This window comes from Myiozetetes cayanensis, unplaced genomic scaffold, assembly GCF_022539395.1.
Source record: "Myiozetetes cayanensis isolate MyiCay16 unplaced genomic scaffold, myiCay2020 scf29, whole genome shotgun sequence".
Classification (NCBI taxonomy): domain Eukaryota; kingdom Metazoa; phylum Chordata; class Aves; order Passeriformes; family Tyrannidae; genus Myiozetetes; species Myiozetetes cayanensis.
In genome coordinates this window covers 5,704,981-5,722,945 of record NW_026087510.1, presented here as the reverse complement: position 1 = coordinate 5,722,945, position 17,965 = coordinate 5,704,981, and the positions used below count along the sequence as shown (strand labels likewise).

The following is a 17,965-nucleotide window of genomic DNA, read 5'->3' as shown; positions in this document are numbered from 1 at the left end:
TCAGGGATTCACACAGGTTTGACCCGCTCACATCAGAGGGAAGGGCCCAGTTTGGAGAGGTCTGAAAACAAGGAAATTCGGGCAAGAGTCGTGTGCAGGAGACGATCACTGAAATGAATTTTTTAAAAAATAAATAAAACCCAAGCAGCTGCTGCCAAGGGAGGCCTTGGCTCCACGTCCCCTGGAAGCTGTGTGGGCAGCCAGATGAATAGCTCCCTATCCACCCCTGCTCCTGGCATCCACTGAGTTCCGGTTTTCCCTCCTCTGCCTGCACTGGATGGTTCTCCTCGCACAAGAAACGTCAGTTCTGTGAAAGGGCATCTGTGCTGAGCAGGGGTTTAATGTCCACTTCGTGTCGGCTGGGGAAAAGAACCCCTTTCATAAAGCTTCTGGGGTGCAAGGTAAGGCAAGAGGCTGCTCACGGAGCTGAGGTTCCCCAGTGGGAAGGTTATTTAATGGGGTGCTGTGGCTTCCCACTGAAATTCAAAACAAACAGTCAAACAAAACAAACATTTGGGCCCGTTTTGGGGTAATCAGATCTCCAGAGTTTTGAAGAAGTAGCTGATACATTTGTATCTCGATATAAAGATTGTCTCAGCTTCTCTGAGCAACAGAGTAACACACAATCTAGAGAAAATGTTGTAAAAAGGGTTAATAGGGTTATAAAAGGTGTTAACAGCTGTGTCTAACAAGGTATCCAAGGACAGGGAGAGACAACACATTCAAGGCTCATAAGAACATTGCATTATTCCAGTATCAGCCTTTGCAGATGGTTGCCCAGAGGTGCAGAACAGAATTGTGCTTTCACAGTGATAAAGTGCAAACAAGATGCTTCCAGCTGTAATTTCATTTTTAGGAGCAGAAAACCACCAAGAACCAGTGCAGGTGGAAATTGTCCCTCCTGGGATATCCCCTTTTCTCGTCCCAGAGCAGACAGCCGGAGCCAGCTGCGGATGCAGGGCAGCTGACCCACTGAGACTTGCAAGCCCTTATTTTAAAAAACAGCTGCACACCGTCGGTGATTTCCCTGTGACTAAAGCACATCACCTCCTGCACTCGGAGAACGCCGAACCAAAACAATCAGAGCGCACCCAACACACAGAAATGCCAACAAACACACTTCTGACACCGGGCAGAATTAAAATGATCTTCAAACAAGCGGATTAGCTGCTGGATTTGGGTGGATTGGATGCTCAGCACAGCTAATAATATCTTACCTGGGGCAGAACAGCCACAGTTTAATTGATATGACAATCGCAGGTAGATCTGTGATTGTCACTGACACATCCATCAGGTGAGAAGTTGAATATGAAGAACTTCCAGGCTGCTCTTCCCCCAGAAAATACGTGGAGGAGATTGCTCACAGCTCATAATAAATGTATTACTCCTTTTAGTAATAACAAATAATATCAATAAATAAAAACAATCAAGGCTATTTGAAAACAAAAGGCTTAAGGGTGTGTCTGTGAGGAGCCCCAGTAGTCACCACATTATAAATCCAGTGGAACGTCTAAAAAGAGTGGATTGTTTGCCAAAATTTGCAGACAGAATTCCTAAAAATGACCCAAAGATCACTTCAGCTCTGGAGCAGTATTTATGTACTTCACGCCCAATCAACTTATTCCTAAAATCAGCCCCATCAATGACAGGGGATTCTTGTTCTGACTGAGCTTCCTCAAAACTCCAAAGACTGTCTCGACCAAATAATAAAGTGGAAGCTTCACATCACTAACACACAAACAATTAAATATGTATTTTGAGGATTTTTTTCTTTTCCTTCTTGCATCTGTTGCAGAAAATGCCAAAGCCAAATGACAAGTCCCACAGAAGCACAGAGTTCTGCCCAAGCAGAGACCTCTGAACCAGCACAAGCCAACAACTGTTTGTGTGGAGAACAATGGAGCTTTCTACTGGGTGAGCTCATTAAAAAATGCACTCAGGAGGCTGCTGGGGAATCAGAACTAACATGCAAGGTGATTTTGTTATCAGCCAGGACCTCCTGGGACATCCCAACCCTCCACTTCAGCAGAACAGAGATAATGAGCTGCAATAACAGCAAGACACAATTTCCAAAATATAAAATAAAATGAAACTGGTTAATGAGAGGGTAAATACAGCGAGGGATCTGCAGGTTTTGTCAGAATATTTGAGTCAAATCACCTCCTGTGAGAGGCTGATGGACACACAAACCCCCAAGCCAGATCCTCATCCTCTTCTGTTCATCACCCCCGTGGTTTTGCAGCACTGAAATCCCACTGGAATTGCACTTTTAATCACCTGCTCTGTTTCCCCTGCTCTGCCTCAAATTGCTGCAAACTGGGAAAAACAAACTCGCAAAGTTTGGTAACAGATGGCACAGCAATGTGGGATCTCCTCCACGGCTGAGAGCAGGGATTCTGTCATCCACTGAACAGCAACAAACCCCTCTGAGAACATGACTCACTGGGCTTGGGGGGGAAAAAATTATTACTGCTGGAAATATAAATAAGAATGTGTTTTTAAGCTTCAATTAGCCACAATTACTGGATGTATTAGGGGAGTAATGGACCGTTTAGTGAGAGAAGAGAAAGAAAAACCTTCTGCTGTCATTTTATGCCATCTCCAAGAATGAACCCAAACCACTGTGATGGTGCTTTCATTACCCCCTCCCCAGCCCTAAACACGAGTTATGAACACGTCATTAACCAACTGATCCATTCACATGCACAAACCAGGAGGGAATTACCCAGTCCTCTCCACACTTTCTGACCTGTGGACTTCATCAAATCCCCCAGGAAAACATGGGCATGTTCTCTGAAAGACCAGAGAGAAAGAGAGGAATTTTATCTGAGCACGGGCGATGGCACTCCCTGAAACCTCTCAGCTGTGAGCTCCTCCCCTTAAATACACTGCCCACTGAGCAAAAACGGGCTGTGCCCCCCTCCAAACAGCACAGAACGAGGCAGCTCCTGCCTGGATGTGACTCACTGGAAATGGCAGCTCCATTTCTCCCCTGGGTTTCAAATTCTGGAGCAGAAATCTGTCATGAATCGGGAAATACGGGACCTGCTCAACCTGCAATGGGAAATGAGTGCATTGTCATCTGCCCTTTGCTGCTGCTTCCAAGGGGCAGGGGAAGAAAAAAGGATGATGTGATCTCTGATGATGGAAGACAGAAATAGCAAGTCAGAGCCTCACAGAATGCCTCTGAAATGATGGAAATACACTGTAATATATATACAGTGTCCTACAAATGAAAATGATGGAGTACAAGTGGTGGTATCAAGGCCTTCCACTACAATGGAAATGCATGAAAATAGGATTTCTCTGCTTCATCCATTGTCAACATTCATAATATACTCTTCTTCTTTTTAATTAGAAGGAAAACTCAAACACACATTCACTGGAGTTGCCAACAGAAATCTCCAAGTGCCATTTGGGATGCAGTTCCACGTGCCCAGGAATCAGGAGGTCCCTGATTTGTGGTACCACCTCCCCCCCAAGCTCCATAGCTGGGGATGTTTCAGCCCTCCAGGTGCTGACATGGACCAGCTGCACATTCCAAAAGTGCTCCCATGGCCTCAGTGCAGCCCCAGCCCAGCTGAAGGAGCTCAGACTCCCCAGGGAGCAGCCAGGGCCTGGTGTCCTCAGGGAATTCTGAGGATTTAGGTTAAGTAACCATCTGGCTCACTCCACACCTCCAACTGCCTTCGGAAGGCTTCTTATGCTGCAGTAGAGAAAAATCCTACCAGAGTTACCAGCAACAGTACAACAATTTACAAATTAGAACAAAATAAAATTAAATAATAAAAATCACCCCAAAAAATAAAATCACAACAGTAATCAATCATAAAGGCTGCTGCTTGTATACAACTGGTATATTTTGTGGCCTTTAGGAGCTTCTGCAATGCCCCATCACAGCCTGAAGACCCCAGGGCAGACACCCAGAGGGCACTTAATTGCCAAAAGGAACAAATCCTTAATTCCCAAGCGCTCTTATCTGCACTCCATCTCCAGCAGAACTCAGTCAAGGCAGACCTGGAGTCAGCTCCTTGTCATTCGCAGGGTGAGAATTACCTGTCTTAACATTCACTTAAGGGAGAAAAACCAACAAAACAAATAATCAACTTAATTAATTGCCCCCTTGAAAAATGCTACAAACAAATAAAACCCGACTCCAACACGCACGTGCCAGTTACTCAAGAGCTCATTTCCTAAATTCGTGGCATCTTCAGCCTTAACAACTCCCCCTTCTTCCTGAGACTGTTACCTCCAGGGTAGAGTTAAAAAATGCAAATTGTACGGTGAGAATCCTCGGCCGTTCTTGTTTTATCCACAGCTCTTCCATCTGTTTAGCACGTGCAGGTTGGATGGTTTGGGGACTTCTTCTCCCAGTTCTCCACCTCAACAACAGGGCTCAGAACCCCCCCCCCCCAGTTCACTTCCAATAGCAAGGAAGGATTTAAGGATGGCAAATAAAAAGGGGGAAGGACACATGCAAAGCCTGCTTCCAAAATCCTTTCCCTTGCAAATTCATGAGCAGAGTGTTTTCCATCTGCTTGCAAAGAACGGCAGATAATAAATTCCAGTTCCACCTTCTGTTCTGGAAAACAGAGCCTGTGCTCATCAGCCACCCCCTGCCCACCTCCCTCGGCTCTGATTATCCCCCAGAACAAACCCAACACACCCAGAGCCGCTCCAGGAAATCCCCTTTTTTAGGCTGATTCACGATTAGATTTGTGATTTATCCAAAGGACACCCGGCCCCAGCAGCCCTGGGGACACACGGGCTGTTCCCAGGCACGTGGAGCCACATCTGACACGAGGAAGTTCTCAAAAATCCATTTATCCAGGTGGAACCAGAAAGCAGATCCTGCCGGTGGCAAAAGGAGCCCGGTTCCCTGGGAAGATCGATTCCTTCCAAATCACTGGAAAGGGAGACAAAGGGAACACACCCCCAGCCTGCACTTTACGGGGAGATGGCCCTGCACCCTCCCTGTGACTCAGACACCCATCTGAGAGAGGCTCCATCTCTTTGGCACCAGATTAAAACACCCACGAGCTCTGGCTGCAGAGTCAGCCGAGGTAAAACGGCAGCTCTGCTCACAGCTCCCCCTCATCCCGGAGGAAAGGAGGCTCGGTGGAACAAAGCCTTCCTCAACACTCATCCTCATTAGCATCCTGAATGCTGAGCAGCACAGCTCCTGCACTGCCTTGAAAGCCAGGCCTTGGGCGTTCCTGGTGCCATCTGATGGCACAGAAAATGCAGAAAAGAGGCAAAAGAGATGAAATTACTGATGCCTCCCTCAAGCAGCAGCTCTCAGTAACTGCTCATCCATCCCACCCAAAATATCAGCTCACCACTTCACTTCAAAAGCAAGGGGTCATGAAGGAATATATATAAATATATGTGACAAGCAGATAAGTATTCAGCATCCTCATCACCTTATTTATGGTTCCTGCTCCAGAAATAAAACCCTCCCTCTCTAATTCACAAAACTGCATTTGGTGTTCTTTTTTTATCAACAGCACAATAAATCAGTGCCATCTAGTGGAGTCCAAAATGTTAACCTGGACCACAACAGCTCCCAAATCTTACCTGGCTTTGATTTACGACCTCTGTGAACGCCTTGATGAGATGGAAGCAGACACAACCCAAAAACCCTTCCCTGCACTGCTCAGAGCTGATCAATCAAATCCATCCGTGGAACACTGCACTGCACTCCTCCTCACCTTCTGGAAACCTGCAGAAGCATCACCTAAGCCCCAAAACACACCTGAAACATCAGCAGAGACCCATCTTTAGAGCTACTGAACATGTAGATTACGTCACAATAAACATGGGCCAAAAATGAACAGAAATATTCAGTATAAAGCAAAAAGAATGCATGGATTTATAACCCTTTTCTCAGCAGTTCAGAAACTAAGAATGCCTGAGGATGTCTGACATAGTGGTACCATCACACCTCCTTTAACAAAAACCCCAATTAGTAGTGTGTGATGATGTATTTCTCTGTTTCAGCCCCTCTACAAGGGCTCCAACATCATTCCATTGCCATGTGAAGGTGAAGTTTGTCCAAACAGAACACAAGATCAATCAAAGCACCCTCAGCTGTGGTAAAGGAGTCCCAGGCTTTCAGAAAAGCAAAAACACGGTTATTTCCATTTCCAGTGTTAAAATGCCATTTTCTGTTGATGTGGTGACAGGCAGGAGCACATCCCCAGCCAGAACAGCGTTCCCACATTTCACCAAGTGACAAAACAGGAGCTCTGGCTGGAGCTGGCAGCAGAACTGATCAACAACTGGTCAAGATGCTCCAAGACCCCACCCTGACCCAAAGTGCCAAAAGGTTAATTCTTGTTAAAGCTCCCAAATCCCCCGGGGAGTGAATGACACAGCCTGGATGTAACAAAGATCACCTTTTCTGTCCCAGAGTGCTGGGTCTGGGCTCCAGCAATCCACCCTGAATTGGACAGCACGCCCAGCACTGTGCAGCATCCTGATTCCCAAAGAGCTCCGACGTGGGAATGGTTTGGAATTGACAGCAAACATGTAAATGCAGATACTTTAAAAGGCTCCCGGGCGTGACGCAATGCCAGGCAGGGGTATTTTTAGTCCTAATCCATTTAAAGTGCTAAATTCCAAGGGAATCAGCAGCACTGCTTTCACTCACCACTCCAGCTGAATTCCTCTGCTCCCACCACTCACTGCAATCTTCAAGGAAAAGGAGATAAGAAAACCATTCACCTGATAAGAAAATACCTTTATCTTTGGGGTTTTTTAATACTGGGAGCTACTTCTGCTTGTCCCAATAAATAATAAATCACAACTGCATTTGTACACAAAGGACACTGCAGAAAGCCATAAATAATGCAGGACCTGAACGCACAAAATAAGGGAGGGTGGGATTTGCTATTTTTATCTCAAGTCTGCTTTGTATGCACCAATTTAGGTTGATGAAAAACAACTACTGGGAATACACAGAAGCTTTGGAATAGGGCACTAATCATTCCCTAGACCTGCCAGAGTGACTGCAGCTAGGAAGCCACAGGAAAACAACCTTAAATTCATGGACAACCACAACAAAAACGGTCAGGCTGGTCCACATTTGGTTTGTGAGGTCATTTAAATCTAGGCCCTTTTTCATCAAATAAGTATTCTTCATCTACAGATAGTTTCTTTTAACCAAAATAAGTTTTGAAATCCTCATTAGGACTTTCAGCTATAGAGAACTGACATGTTCAGTCTCTTCTTTACCTGTTAAAAAGAAACAACCCTTTAGAGTTCTCTCATTTACCAGAAGTTATTATTTTCCCCAATAAAATGAGGTAAACAAACAAGCTTGTGTCTAAATACTTCTACCATTGTTATATAAGCAAAACTCAATGATTGTTGTTGATAAAAGGACAAATATTTGCAGTGTGTTTGCTCCCTGAAAGTTAAACACACTTTAGGTGTTCTTCTGCTCCAAGTGCAAAAGGTGCCTGATAACCTGAATATTCAATGTCCACTTCGTGAACTAATGGAAATAGAACTGCTTCAGAAAGTGTCAGCTGTTCCATAAAGAGCCCAGTGGAAACCCTTTGCTACACTGCAAGTTTTCTCCTGGCACAGACACCGAGCACAGGCAATTCTGAGGAAGGAGCTCCTTCAGTGCCTCGCTGATGTTCACATTTGCTGGGTGTAAGAGAAGGTGGTTTGCGTTCCTACAACAGAACCGAGTGTGAAATACTACAAGACGTTGACAGATTGGCTGAAACACCACCAGTGCTGGGAGCTGAGGCAAGGAGGAGATCACTGTTTGCACAGCTCTGCTGGGTGAATCCTCCTCCCCACCCACAGCAGGGCAGCTCCTGGGTGGGCAAAACGCTTCCCCACAAGGCAATTTTTCCCATCTTTCAATTAAAGCCTTGGGGTTTGTTGTTTTTTGGTTGGTTTGTTTGGTTTTTCCCCAGAAAGATCCACCACAGTTCGTTTCAACTCACCTGGTTAAAAACAAATGGCCATTCTGCAGATTTATGTCGCTCTTCACTCAGGGAAGCTGCCCAGGGACAGGTGAGCCCTCCCCACCTCCAGGTCAGTCCTAGACATCACCTGTGACTGTCCCTGGGGTGAGAAAGGCTTTGCACACCCCAAGTGCAGCATTTTCCCTCCTGTGCCGAAGCAACCTGGGCACAAGACCCATTCCTTTGCCAGGAACAAAAGCACCCTCCCAACAGAAATACCCATTTCCAAGCACCCAGACAGGAATCATTTGGATTCCATGACACAGAAAGGGAGAGAAATGACAGAGCTAAACCCAATGGCAAAGCCAGAAGTGGCTCAAGGTGACATTAAATCTCTATGTGCCATCCCTCCTCTTACAGGCAATGAGTTTTCTTAAGCAAAACTCAGCTGGCAGGCCAAGGATTTGTTCCTCCTGGTGGCATTCAGGAAGGTTTTCAGTTCCAGCAGCTTTCTCAGCACCCTGCAGGCTGTGTCCATAATAAACACAGACACACAGCTGATTTTCTATCCATGTTCCAACGTGCCTGCTTTAGTCCTGACAAACACCAAGCACTGGGGAGTAAATAATAAACGCTAAATGCCTTCAAGTTGCATCCCACAGATCATGAGGAGATTAAACTCCAAAAGGATTTAGGGGACTATGGAGTAATTCTGTGAGTCTGTTCACAACCCCTAAAAGCATGTTATACTTCTGAGGGATTATCTGCTGAAAACACGACACTGAAACACAGTTCCTGTCTCTGTTCTTTTGATTTCTGCAGGCTTAGAATAATTTAATAAGTGACTTGGACAAGCAGCTGCTGATTGTGTTTTTCTAAAACGCTGCACACAAGTGTTTGATGACTTTCTCTCACTGTTCACACACTGAAAAATACAAAATTAAGCACCCAAAAAATTATATTTAGCCGATACCCTATGTATTTTGCACACATCCTGAGCTGCACAAAGATGTTTTATGCACGTTGCTGTGTGTTATTTACACCCACAACTAGAGAGCAAGTTTCAAAATGGTTATTGCCAGGCTTTCAAAGCACACCCAGGTGTGCACTGAGTGCTGTGTTTAATCATAACCTTCCACAACGACTCAACAATTAATATTAATTACATAACAATACTGAGGCAGCTAAAGGGAAAGAGAACACCAACATTGGCTGGATGTATTGTTTGCTCCTACACTTCACCTCCAAACACTGCGAGTGCTTTATGTGAAAATAGGGAGGAAATAAGTGCTCCAAGTGATGCAAAGTGCGTTGCACTGATGGTTTGGGGTTTCCCTTGCACTGTAGGTGTGGTGACCTCAGTGACACACGGGGAGAGCTTTGATACATCACAAAAACCCATCAGTTGCCACCCCACAACACACCCAGCTGCACACATACACTGTAAACCAAACAGTTCCCATGAAAATACAATAAAATGAACATTTGTCACGAGAATTCTCTTCCTGTCCTCTTGCATTATTCACACAAAAATTCCTCACATCCACAACAAGAAAATCCACTGAAAATACCATTTTGAGTACAGAGAGAAACAACAAAGACACCAAAATCTCCGGCCCAGTGATTCATTTCTGCAAAGACCTTTCCAAGCTAAAATCAACCTCAGCCCAGCCAGAACAGCAACACTCGAGACTGTTCTGCTCTCTTGAGCCCTGGGATAACCGTTCCTAAAAACCTCCTGGCTCACTCTGGAATTGCACACCAAAAGGAAACTATCTGACAGTTTACAGCAGAACAAAATGATTGCCGTGTAAGAAAATATGCCCAAGTGGTTGATGAGACAAGGAAAATCAAAGGGAGACCGAGGACTGCAGCAACCAGCCTGGCTCAATACTATTGACCGAACACCACCCCCGATAACATCTCGGCGTTTGGGAAGAACAGGGGGGTTATTCGAGTTGTCTGAACGGCAGTTCCCAACTAAAGTCTTTATTTCTCCATTGCCCTCAGCAGAAACAAATCACCCCAGGCACAGAGGAGATTTCACCTGTTGCTGCTGTTTCAAACCGCCGCAAACACGGGCTCAATTTGCAATTTCCTCCTCACTGAGCCAAAAGAAAACCGCCCCTAGAGTGTCCTACACACATATATATGCATTTACACACATGCATCTTTTATCTGTGCATCTCTCACAACACCAAGCCAAACAGTTCATGAGCCATCACTGATCAAAACACCTCTGCTGGTCACTAAAGTTCATGTTTCAGAACCTGAAAAGAAAGAGTTTTTAGGGTTTTCTGAGGCTGTCAGACACATTCCTGGTTTATACAAGGATGACTCATGGCACAGTAACCAAAAGCTCACCTTTCCTGGATTTCTTTTCATACAAAGGTTGCAGCTCATTAGCACATCACCTCACGTGGCTCCAAAAGGAACAGGTGAATTAATGTAAAAACCCCATTACCAGAGCAGTGATGCAGCCTGAGAAACCTTGTTATCCCCAGGGATAAAGGGTTCAGACAGCCTGAACATTTCCCCAGTGTTTACATCTCCCACATGTTTTCCAGAGGGGCTCAAAGGCAAAAATATTTTGTTTCAAGCCTCAATTTCCAGATAAGCCCCAGATCCACTGGCACATCGAACTGTGACACCACGAGGGTGAGTCACTGCCCAGACCCTCAACCCTGGGTTTCCACATGAAACCCAACCCCAAAAGGGGCTGTTCTTCCCCCAAACACTGCCTCGATTCTCCCGCATTCAGCCTTGCCACTTGAATGGAATAAAAACCCCTTTTGAGAACAACAATTCCAGTGTCCCCCCCTCTCCCAGCCACACTGTGGGCCTGCTCAGAGCACACACAATGCAAATAAGGCAAACTTCCTTTGAAAGGGTGATTAATATGCAAAGACAGGCTGCTCTCTGTGGGCTCTGAAGAACCACCAACAAGCATCTCCAGATTCCGAGGTTCCCTCAATTATTGCCGCTGTTTATTCTCAACATCAGATTATGCAATAATACCGCACATTAAGGGCCCAATTTGCCAATATTGTGTAAACACCACCCAAACTGGCTGTTCATCTTTTGTATCACGTTGAAATGCAGCCTTGAACATCCCAGATATGAAGGCGCTGGAAGAAACAGGATTTAAATTTTTGAATGCTTAATGCACATCAATCTTCATGTTAAAAAGGCTGCAGTTGGAACTCACTGCAAAGAACTGCACTTGTTTTTATTTTGGAGAAACGTTCAGGGTTTTCTTTTTCATAAAACAGGAAATTTTACAACCTCACAATTTAATTTCGGGGACAATTAACTGACTTCTGCCTGAATATGTTCATGTAACATTTAAAGTGGTTTTTTATACAGTTGCTTTTCAGACAAGAGATGAAACATATGGAAAAGCCCATTCAAATCCGGAGACACATTTGGATTTCCATTGCCTAAAATCTTCATCACTATTTTTCATGATTTACCACCTGGTCAACTCCACATTCCATGTACAGCCCAGCCAGGTCTCTCCCATTCCAAGCAAGACAAATCCTACTCTGCCCAAAATGTAGCCTGAATATGTTTAACTGACTCATTTCTCCATCTAACCCTTTATTTCACACACTTCCCAACCTTTTCACACAAGTTCAAACACTCCCATTCGTGTCTTTGGGATTATATTTCAAGTCAGTCAACACGGTAAATTATTAACAATAAACCAGCAGCCAGTAATTAACATTCTCATTTATCTTAAATGTTCAAGGTTGATACACATCACTGATACGAACAAAAGAAGTACATTAAATATTTAAATAAGTGTCCGTTATAACTATTTTTATAAGAGTTGCTGCACTGAAATCACTGAATAATTGAGTTGGATCTCAAGATCATCCAGTCCAAGAAGGGATCAGCTGCAACAGGTTATCCAGGAGCATGTGCAGGTGGGTTTTACATGCCAGTCTCTCCAGCCAACCTGTTCCAGGGGTCAGCTAAACAAAAATCCCAAGAGGGGGGGGTTTGTTCTGTTTCCCACGTTCAGACAGGGTTTCCTGTATTCCACTTTGTGCCCGTTGTGTCTCGTCCTGTCCTGGCCCCCCCAGGAGAGCCTGGTTGTCTTCACTCCTTCCCAGCAGGTGTTTATCCACAACAACATCCCTTGGGGGCTTCTCTCTGTGCAGCCTCAGCCCCTGTGTGATCCTCCCCACAGTACAGATGCTCCAGTCCTTTCACTGCACTCTCTCCACCAAGTCCATGGATGTTTTTGTCCTGTGGCCTCACATGACAATTCACCTGACTGTGAAAAGTGCCCACCCTGATTCACAGAGACCCAGTGGTGGGAACAGCCTTAAACACAAATATTTTGCAAAGAAAGCATAAATATTTTCACTCAAGACAGCACGAAAAAGGCAATTCTGGACCAGTGAAACCAGGCAAGAGTTTCTCTCTGGGCATTCTGTGCTGGCCAGCAACGACCTCACAAGGTGAGGGCTGTTTGTTTGAACCCAAAATAAGCCAAATGGGCTCCCCATTCTAAGGAATTAACCATTCCAACGGATTCCCAAAATATTTTCCACGTCATTCCACCAAGACAGTAATAAATCAAGCACCTCCCAGTTCTCCCAACACATCCAGGGATCTCTGTCTGCCTTGTCACAAGATCCAGGATGCAAATAGATGATGGATCAACCACAGCACGTCTCACATTACTGTCTCCAGCCTAAACTTAATTTTCTTGCATCAGATTCACAGATTTAGGGCTTTACCCCTGCCATTACACAGGGCAGCAAATTCAAGAGTCAAAGCCTGTAACAGGGCCCAAGAAAATGCTCTCATGAAGCTGTCAGGTGGCCCTGAGCATCTTCACACACATCATCATCTGCCCTGGACACCTCCACGTGCTTTGGCACAAGATTTCTCATGGCACTTTTCTCTCTTTTACCCTTTGCATCATCTCAGGGCTAGTGGAAGCTACTGGACTTTAAGCTATTATTTTAATCTGAAGCTTCTCCTTGATTTCTCTCTGTTTTTCCTCCACTGCAAACCAAACCCTGGGTCCAATCTCCCCAGCGCTGTGCCGTGCCCGCCCTGCTTTGCCATTTGGCTCTCCCGGTCACTTCAAAAGGCATCGCCCCTAATGAGCAGCTGCATTTCAACACCGGGAGCTGAAAGGGCACAATGGCCCCGCCGCCAAACCCACCTCATTTACATCCCTTTGCAGCGGCACCGAGGGCTTTCCACCGCCCTAATGGGTTTTCCTAAACAAAAGGAGCCGCAGCCAGCACGCATCTGACCTTCAAATTTGCTTCTGTGATTTTTACGGCTCAAAGTCTATTTGCCTGGTGGCTCTTTTTTTTTTTTTTTTTTTTTTTTCCCCCCACCCCCCCTCTCCCTCCGGGACTGTTGTGATGAAAAGCGGTACATTAATTCCTAGGAAAACATGCGCAAAGGGCCCATCCAGGAGAGTGGAGATGCCTGGGAGCTGTAGTTCCCTTCGCAGACACACCCTCGGCCAAGTTGTTCCCATTCTCCCCTTTTTGTTTGTCTGACACAAAGCAAGACAAACAAGCACCGCAATTTTGCTTCCTCGCTGTTTTCCAACTTTTATCGCCACAGTTGAGTCGCTTTGCTTATTTTCTCTCGCATCTCCGATCTCTGTGAAGGTACAACATTGGGAAGGCGACAAAGATGCCTTCTCCTCACTGCACCTGAAAAACAGTCATAACCCCTACTTGAATTCTTCTGATGTTCCCTGGGTGAAAGCCACGACACTTCCAATGAAGACAAATTCTCCCAGCCTGCTCCCAGAGGCATCTTGGGAACTCCATCATGTCTGGTTTACTATTTGCACGTTGGGAGTTCAGAGCACGCCAGAATTGTCATTGATAGATCCAGCCACAGTGGAATGGAACAGCCCTGCAAACCAAACACCACACGGGAAAACCTACCCCCAAAAAAATGGAATTTGCATTCTCTATATAAACAGCGTCACCAGGGGTGTTCAATAATGAGGATAAAACGCAGGATGGCCTTGGAACTGAGAAAATAAAATGTGCTTTTGTCTCTCACCGAAGCAATCTCCCTGTGCCTCGCAGACTGATGGCAGCAGATGCAGGATCCCCTCCTCCTCCCCCAGCAATTGGTTCTGCTTCCCTAGCAGCCAGCGGAGGAAATCCATGGCATTACCCCCCTCCCAACCCTCAAACAAACAAGCAACCCCTCCCCACCCACCCACACAAAAACCGCACCAGTCTCCATCAACAAGGATCCAATCACTTAAACCCCGTGGCAGGAAAGTCTATCGTTAAAATTTATGATTCTGGAGATGAGCCAAGAAAAGTGAAGGCAATTCCAGCCTGGAGAGCAGCCACAATCTTTAACACTTAAAACTGGGTATTCCTTAAATTGCTAATATATTAAATGTCTTTAAAAAACCCACAACAAACAGCAACAACAAAACAAACGACAAAAAAACAACCCACTAAAAAAACCCCAACAGTCAAGTCAGGAATTTTCAGGTTCAGAGGATAACGTTTATACATAATACTCTATTATTTAAGAAACCAGTTCTCAGGATGTACATGAAAGGAGATGAGCCATCTGCTGTGTCTGTAAATCAGCCCCGAAATTATCACGGAATATTTTAATTTAACCGCAGACTAAATAAATCATCACTATCTCAGGCCACGGGGATACATACAAACCATGGAATTATCCTAAAAGACATAAAGGCACACTTTTGTTCTGCACCCAGCCCACAACTGTGGCTCAGACAACACGCTCTTCAGGGATTCCTCACTACAGCCATCGACTGCTGCCTCCTCTGACATTTTGGCTGTAGTTGGGGTTTCTTTATGAGCACAATTAGAGCTGCTCCCCCTGTTCACTGACACCTCCTCCTACAGCACAACCAAAGCAAAGCCCTTTCTCCCCCATCACAGCCCAGTGAGATCAGCTGGGCAAAAAAAGGCACCCAGAGCATCCTTGAGGGTGGAAAGCAGAGCTGGAGTGCTGGGTGCTGCTCTCACCATAAACACTGCTGCTGCTTTGTTCTAGCTTTTTAATATTTTATTTGGTTTTTGTGTTCTCCATTTTATGCTGATTTAACAGTTCCAGCTGTGCAGCTCCCTAGGCACTCTGCATATTCATAATTATTATTATTGGATAAACATGTATTTGAGTGGGGCAACAGATGATATGCAGATAATTTTTCTTTTGCTTACTCCTATTTATTTCCCCGGGTAAAAAAAAAATTGCTTTATTCTCCCCTCCCACAGCCGAGAAAGCCTGTGTGGATGTGTCAGGGAGGCGAGGGCTGTGCAATCACAGATCGTAGTCTGGCATCTCCGAACGGGTGAGATCAGGAATGTGCAGGGATGGGGACGGGAGGGTGTGGCCGAGCCAGATGCAGAGCTGGATATGGGGAAGAACTGCTGCAAACGGGCACACAACCCCCTTTATCTGTCATACAGCCCCTCTAATAAGCAGCAATTTTTTTTTTTTTTTTTTAATTAAAGGGAAGCTCCACAGCAGCCCGGGAGGGCTGTGCATCGCTGAGGATGGGTGCTGTGCCCACGTTAAACAGGTGGCTCGGGTTTAGAGCGCACCGGTGGCGATGGTCCATCGGCACGGGGGCTGGGATGGAGCCGCACGGCAGCGATCGCTACTACGGGAGTAGAGGGAGCCACGGCAGAAGGGATCGCTCAGGGAGAGGAAGAATCCTCGGCGAGGGGAGCGATGGAGGGAAAAGAAGCGCTGAGGGAAGGGGCGAGGAGAAGCCGGGCAGCGAGGGCTGGCGAATGAGCAGCGCTGGGTACACGGCAAGGGCACAACAACAGGCACGGGGCACCCCGGGACGGCGGGGACCCCGCAGGGCACCGGGGATCACAGGCAGAGCTGGGGGGCAGCTCCACAACGAGCCCAGAGGGGCTGCGGGGCACAGACGCGATTTTTGAAGGGGCGATGGGCACAGACAACCCGTGCGGGTGCTTCAGGCCAGGCCGGGTGCGGGGTGGGGCGGAGGAAGGGGCTGACGAGCTGCAGGACAGCACAGGGGGGGAAAAGCGCTGGCAGAGGCAGGAACGGGCGCAGAAGGGCTGTGGGAACACTCCCTGGCGAGGGCGGACAGCGCGGAGCGCGGGGCTCGGGGAGCGATGGATGAATGGACGGACGGACGGATGGATGGATGGATGGACGGACGGATGCCCCAGGGATGCATCCCGGCGGACGGACGCGCCGGGGCGGGGCCGGCGCAGGTGTGGCGGCTCCCCAGCCCACCTGCCGCTGCCGGGGCGGTACCGGCGGCTCCCGAGCGGCCACCGGCGGGGCCCCCGCGCCCATCGGCCGGGCCCCCGCCGCTCGCGCCCAGCTGCCGCTCCACAACGGCGGCGCCCGCGCCCCTCCTTCCTTTCTTTCTTTCTTTTTTTTTTTCCTTTCCCCTTATTCCTTTTTTCCCCCCCGCCGCTATTATTCCAGCCGCTCAATTCCCTCTCCCCCCCGCCCTTCCCGCATCCACCGCATCCCCTCCCTGCGCCGCGCTCTCCCGGGCGGGAGGGGCGGCTCGGAGCATCCTCGACATCCACAATGAACCCGGCGCGACAACGACACAACGACACCACCGCACCGCCACCGCCGCCTCCTCCTCCTCCTCCTCCTCCCGCCGAGCGCCGCGAGCAGCCAAGGGCGCCCGCAGCATCCCCCCCGCTCCATTGTGTGCGCTCCCGGCGGAGCTGCGCTCCCGCTCGCAGCCCCCCTCCTGTCACAGCCCCGCAGCCAGCCCCGCACCCGGCCCCGCAGCCGGCGGGCAGAGCGCGGTGCGGGGCGAGGGGGAACACCCGACCCCGTCCCATTGTTCGCCCCGCGCCGCCGCCCCGTTACCTGCGGCTCCCAGCAACGCCAAGGTCCAGGGCAGCGCGGCGAGGCGCAGCATGGCAGCGGGCGGCGGGCGGGCGGCCCGGAGCGGCCGTTTCCCCGCGGTCGGACGAGGCGGCGGAGCCGAGCGCGGCGCGTCCCTGCCCGTGCCTGCCCTGCCCGTGCCGTGCCCGCTGTCCCTGCCCGTCCCTGCCCGTCCCTCCCGCGCCGCCTCAGCCGCTGCGCCCGCCGCGGCCCCGCGCCCACTGACAGCGCCCGCGCCGATCCCTCCGCCAGCGCCCCCGCGCCGTGTCCTTCCGCCCGCGAGAAATAGTGCCCCTGCGCGGGGGGGAGGGGGCGAGGCGGGGAGGGGGACACCCCCCAACACACCCCGCGGGGAGAGAGAGGGGTGGGGGGATGCACGGCTGGGGCGGCCGGAGCGGGAGGAGAAACGGCGGGGATCGCAGGGACGCTCGCACTCGATAATAATAATAAATAAACAAACAAAGATAGGTAAATAAGCAAATAACTATCAATAAACAAATAAAACGCTACTACTGTTTATTATTATTACCATCGCCCTTATCATGATTATTAAATAACGTGAACATCGTACATAACATACAAAAGCACATATATAACATATATAATACATATAATACATTATAGTATATATAGTATATATATACTATATATAATTATAGTATATAATTATAGTATATATAATATATATTATATATAATGGATAAAGTATGCAATGTATAATACTATATATAATAATCATATTAATGATGTATTAATAAAATTATATATACTATAATATATATTATTATCTATAACTTATAATATATAATTATATAATTATAACTATATAATTATATAGAACATATTATTAACATATTACATATCAATAGTATATGGCAATATATAACTATATAATATATAACACTATATATAATATACTATAATATATATAATTATATATAGTATATAATATATTTACATATATGTAATATATCAATAGTCTATATATCAATATAAAACATATCTAATATATATTATATATTAGATACTTTATGTATCCTACATAATATTACATATACTATATGCTATATATCAATAGTATATATCAATATATAAAGATATCATACATATAATATCATATATATTAGATACTTTATATATCTTATATAATTATACATACT

At 46.9% G+C, this 17,965-nt stretch overlaps 1 protein-coding gene across 6 annotated transcripts in view; it reads right to left on the bottom strand.

The window, feature by feature from the left end:
- The window catches only part of NCAM1 (neural cell adhesion molecule 1), a 76,977-nt gene extending 60,019 nt beyond the window's left edge, over positions 1 to 16,958 (bottom strand). For 2 of the 6 annotated variants that reach the window (XM_050322994.1, XM_050322995.1), the window contains exon 1: positions 16,788 to 16,958. In XM_050322994.1, coding sequence (XP_050178951.1) covers positions 16,788 to 16,839 — 52 coding nt within the window. In that variant the 5' untranslated portion in view covers positions 16,840 to 16,958. The remainder of the gene's footprint in view (positions 1 to 16,787) is intronic. The other 4 variants (XM_050322996.1, XM_050322999.1, XM_050322997.1 and 1 more) reach the window with 2 other exon arrangements.
- Positions 16,959 to 17,965: the final 1,007 nt, after the last annotated feature.